At 33.2% G+C, this 5,560-nt stretch overlaps 1 protein-coding gene across 1 annotated transcript; it reads right to left on the minus strand.

Moving 5' to 3' along the window:
* Positions 1-791: 791 nt before the first annotated feature.
* On the minus strand, positions 792-3,342 carry LOC127879057 (uncharacterized). The gene is made up of 2 exons (XM_052425645.1): positions 2,145-3,342; positions 792-1,866 (listed from the first exon to the last, which is right to left on the minus strand). Exons 1-2 carry the CDS (start codon positions 3,247-3,249, stop codon positions 1,763-1,765), a joined length of 1,209 nt encoding a protein of 402 aa, XP_052281605.1. The 5' UTR covers positions 3,250-3,342; the 3' UTR covers positions 792-1,762.
* Positions 3,343-5,560: the final 2,218 nt, after the last annotated feature.

Consider the following 5,560-nt stretch of genomic DNA (forward strand, 5'->3'; position numbering starts at 1 on the left):
TTCAGAAGATGTTTCGAACATGCGGAAAGAACAATTATATAGAGAGAACGTTTCAAGGAACATGGGGCCATCAATAAAGTAGGTTATAGTATTTGTTGACAATATTAACCTTCCAACACATTCCCCTGTCACAAACTCTCACAAATCTCGGACCTCCCCCCCCCCCTTTAGTATGTCACACTGTCCACACGTTCGTACATTTTTAATGAACGCCTAGCCTAATTAAATTTCCTCTAAAACACACTTAACAATTAAATGTTTTGAAAACTTACATTTCCACTGAAGATAACTGCCATATCATTTAAATAACTTTAATAATAGACTAGTTAAGTGTCAACAGTTGTCACAGTTATTCATAGAAGCAGTAGCTCAATCTCGATTGAATTTGAAAAAACAAATTGCAAAAAATAAACTTGACAATTATAAAATACAAATCATTTATCTGCAGCTTTTTCATCTACAAAAGAAGAGACAATTTTTTAGATACTCGTGATCAGTTTTCAACAGAAAGTAAGTAGATTAACGAAACTTAACCTCATCCGGTTATTATATAATAAAAAAGGAAACACAACAATGTGATTAATACATACACGCGTGACAAGTTCTGTTTTGACTCGTGTGCTATACTGAATTTGTTTCTTATGGGCCTGTGAATTATATTTTATGAAAAAGTATCCACTGGACGCCCAATAAACAACAAATCAAGTTAATGGACTATGCGGGCCCATGTTAGATTCCATACTGTATGTTTCATACAATGCAGGTGGCAATATATATATATGGGCCGTGTCGCGGCAAAACCTGTATTCGTGACAAAATTTGACATTTTTTGTTTTCTATGGATTGATAAAGACTGTTCTGTGCTTGTTATTATGATACCAAATTTATAGATATAGCCCCATTACTTACAGAGAAATTTTTATTTTAGTAACAGCACTGCAGAGGTGTTTTGACGTTAACAACGTTAACAACGTTTTAAAGTAAACCGCATTCAGATGTATGTTACATCAAAATCCACACTTATAAACAAGACATGATATAACATTTAAGAACACATTTATTTTGTTAAAAATATATTATCAGGTATCTATTTGTTCTAAAAGTAGTTGTGATTTATATTAAACTGTAAACTAACATACGTTGCTTAGCAACAAAGTCCACTTATATCTACATCGACCAGCAAACCATACAGTTTAAATCATTTTTTTCTAAACTAATCTCACATATTTTCACAACATATCATTTAGTTTTTCAAAGGAATGCACGCATCAAAACAAACATTATCAATTACACCATTAATACATAAACCAACAATATCCAATAATAAAAATAATAAATAATTTCATTGTGTTGAAATGTTAGATTTTTATTTCCCAAAAGTGCTGTTTCTAAAAATTAAGAGTCGAGTAATCTTTAATAATTTTTATAATTATTCTTAGCATGTTCACAATTTATTTATCGTACAGCTTATATTGTATGCATAATTCTTCGTTTGCCATGAATTCTATAGAAACGAGCAGAAGTGAATACAAATATTTCATTTGATATGAAAAAGTGTTATTTAAATGTGTTATAAATAAACCAATGTATTCAAACAGACATTGAAGGATATTCAAAAAGTACTGAAGAATAAGTTTCAAGTTATTTGTCATTCGCCTGTAAATATTGACATTATAATGTGTGTAATATTTCGCCGTAGATGCGATAGATGCGACGAACTAACTATAGTGATGTTTCTGGGCATGGGCAAGTAGCATCCTTGTTAGCATCGCTGAGATATGGCCTGACAACTTTGTATCACGTCATGTCTGCCGGTCATCACACGCCATGTGAAATAGCCAATGAGGTAGCGGTTCTTGTTCTGACCTGTAAAATATTGCAGACCATATGTTTACATTCTAAAAAAACACAATAAAACGTTTCTATATTTTTTTCTTGGTTATTAAGGTAACGTTACACATTTTGTTACGCCTACTTTAAAAGAAAAATCAAACAATTATTACCATATACTATATAGTCATAGATATAAATAATGTTTAATTGTTATGAACTCAATATTTACTCATATGTTTGAAATATTTATTCAAATATAACTAAATGAATCATATGATTGATTACCACTGGATAATTTTACAAAATAATACCTGGACAATTATCCGCATGGATGGAGCATGTCGATTCACCACGCCCGTGGGTGTCTAGCACCATATCCAGCATTGAGATGACAGAATTGGGTCCGTGTGTTTGGGTACCATCTATGCCCATAGTTTCACTTTCATCAATCAAAAAATTGAGCTGTTTAGGCAGTCCATCTATCCGTACACCGAAAATCTGTACTTTGCGAAGGGACATGAAATAAATTGGCCCCATTTGCCGCGAGAAGTGAGGAATGGATACATTTTGACTAAAATCAAAAGTATAGTGGTTTGTTCTTTTATCAGAACTTAATATGCATGTTTCCTTGGCACGCTTTACACAGTCATTATAAAGTTCTCTTTCTTTTTGGGCATTTATCACATGTTGTTTGAAGTTTTCGGCAGCCTCTAACTTTTCACTCTCTTCAATTGCCTTCATAATGTTCTTTCTATGGCCTTCACATGTTGCGCATACATCATCCCTAGGCGAAGCTATTCTAATGTGACACAGACAGCTTTTCCAAATTTCACAGAAAGCAGTTCGCTGCAAAGATCTAACCCCAGCCTCGCGACAACTTTCTATATACTCTTTATGAATGGTTAGTTTTGTTTTGCCACTGTCAAGATAAATTGGAGGAGTATTGTCGCTTCCTCTGGGAGCTGCTGGTTGGGGGATACCATACGTGTCCGCATAATTTTGCAAAAATTCAACCACGCGTTTTACATCATAATAAATGACGGCTTGTGATGGTTTCTTTCCTACGTTTCCATGCTTTCTTGGCAATGAACCATTCTGCTTATAATGGTCTACAAGATTTTCTAAAGCTGATCTACCAATGTCATTAACCAGCATAAACGTTTTCTTGCAAACTGGCTTTTGGAATGCATTGTATGAAACCATCGAACGTTTCCTTGGCTTCCCTCGTTTTGTAGTCAGGCCATTTCCACACTTAAGATTACTCATGACAATAATATCCTTCTCTTCCTTTGTCAATTCTCTCATGTTCAATATATGATGGTATACCTGGCCAATTTCAAAATTAACAGTACACTTACTCTTGCAACCACATCCGATCTCGAGAAACTGCCTGACAGTTGCATAGTCAGCGTCCATGTCACCACTGGCGCATGCACCACTGACAATGTATGTATCGTCCACATCACTTTCATACTCATCACTGTTGTTACATGCAATGTCATGTTGGTGAATGAAATTTCTAGCTCTACAATCAACACTATTTGCTGCTGAACTGTTTTCGTCCTCACTAAATGAATGATCATTTGGGGAATTTATATAAGTCCCATCATCGGAATTTGAGCTCACCTGAGATGCCGATGGAGTTCGCCCAAAGTGGTCGGACAATAAATTGTCCAGTTCCTGGAAACGTATATAGTCTATGCCAATTATTCAAACATTAAATAATCGATACGTGTTTCTATACGCGAAATTACAGAAATTTGTATTTGCACTCATTAAATAAAAGTAGACAATGTAGATCTATGTGCGATATGCAAGCTATTTCCTACCGAAACAAGGATAATAAGTGACAAAAATCTTCTAAACTTCTATGCAATATTCTTTCCTGCATATTAATCTATTTAAATCTATTAAGAAGTTGGATAAATAATAATTTAGAGACTATGGTCGAGTTTATAATAAAAATCGAAAACAAAAACTAACAAATATCAAATACTATTTTGCTTTGAATTATAAAAACTGCTTAGCCTTCAGGATCGGCACAACAAATTAGAATCGATCGGGTTTAATATTGGAAAAAAAAAATTGTAGTTACCCTATGGTTCCAATAAAAGAATGGGATAAACTCTTACAACGATTCATGTACAAATAAAAATAACAAACTTTTAGTCTGATAAGTTATACCGTAAATAAATTTTCGTTCACTGAATATCTTAACAACGTTTAAACTGGTGGTTAATTTGTAAACACGTCTAGTTCGCTATATTCCATTAAATATTTAGATCAAACCAATTTTGCAAAATAGCCAATTATAATAAAATATACTACTTACTTCTATTTCATTATCCATATCACATCATTTCATATTTAACACAAATATAAAACTGTCCAAAACAGCTACACAGATCCACATGTTGCAGTGATGACGAAATCGCGCAAATTAAATAAAATGTTGACGTCACTTTACAGAGAATTTACCAACGTCATAACTGATGTCACGAATACAGGTTTTGCCGCGACACGGCCCATATTATATATATATGACAGACCAATTGGGTGACGGATGTCAAGATCATTGACTTAAACACGAGTTAAATTGCCTGATACGGAGTGGTTTAAGGTGTATTTGACGTCGGCTGACATATCTTGTGCATTTAGGAAGCGAGTATGAATTATCATTGACAACATCTGTTTGTCATAAAACGCCAATTTATAAGTTATTTGTAAGGTAACACACCGGGCATGCTAATAACATGTTGACAAACTTAACCCATATGGTATTTTGAACTAGATGTAAACATAAAAGCATCATTTGTGTTCTTTCTATGGTACTATGTAAGAGGGTAATGCATGTTTATTATAGGAACAGCGAATTCTTAACATATTTGGTACTTTTGTTATTATTTTGAATGCTTGAGTATGATTCATTCATTAGTTTGGATCTATGTTAATGTTTTTCATAATTGCCTTTTTGCAAAACTGTGAATAAATTCTTTTGTTAATTATACACAGAGGACTGTCATTATTCTCCTTAAATATGTTATTCTTTCTTTTAAGCATGTTATTTTACATTTCTCAAACTAATTTAATACGTTTTCATCACTTTAAAGCAAAATAATCAGCATATATTTAAGCGTAACACAGAAATTATCATGTCTAGTATAACTGTCGTCTGCAACGATACGCAACGCAAGAAAAAACAATGTTATTTACAAATAGATTAATGGATTGAAATATTTAGGAGCTTTAATAATTCGACTATAATAACATGTATGAAAAAAGTTGTTTACCTCATTGTCTCATCGTGGTAAATTCAAGAAATCACGCAAAGTTAAACGGTTGCTAACAACGCTGTCAACTGTAGTCAGTACAGTACTCTGTTAGTCACGGACTAGTAGAGTTGTTTCCCGTGAAAACGATTATTTCGGATAGTTATTCTCAGAAACAAAAATCAGTGACCAAAATAAACATGTGTCGATTAGACTCAATTTTGTTTGGAAAAGAACAACATTGATACTAATGGTTAGTGTAAATTTAAATTGGTAATAATTCATGTTTACGTCTGAAGCGGCGGATTTAAAAACACGATAAGCAGTGACAATGTTCAAATGTTTTAAATATTTTCCGCCAATTGCGACACCTTCAAACTTAACCCACTTAAAGAAGTAACATTATAGGAAAAATGAACGAAATATCTTGATGTCGCATTTGGCGGAACACATTTGTT

The sequence above is a fragment of the Dreissena polymorpha genome, chromosome 4 (assembly GCF_020536995.1).
Source record: "Dreissena polymorpha isolate Duluth1 chromosome 4, UMN_Dpol_1.0, whole genome shotgun sequence".
Taxonomy (NCBI): domain Eukaryota; kingdom Metazoa; phylum Mollusca; class Bivalvia; order Myida; family Dreissenidae; genus Dreissena; species Dreissena polymorpha.

Excerpts from the sequence above, each read along its gene's own strand:
- LOC127879057 (XM_052425645.1), bottom strand. The coding sequence starts at position 3,249 with ATGGACGCTGACTATGCAACTGTCAGGCAGTTTCTCGAGATCGGATGT. Across the intron at positions 1,867-2,144 it reads CCATGCGGATAATTGTCCAG|GTCAGAACAAGAACCGCTAC; the intron begins GTATTATTTTGT and ends AATATTTTACAG.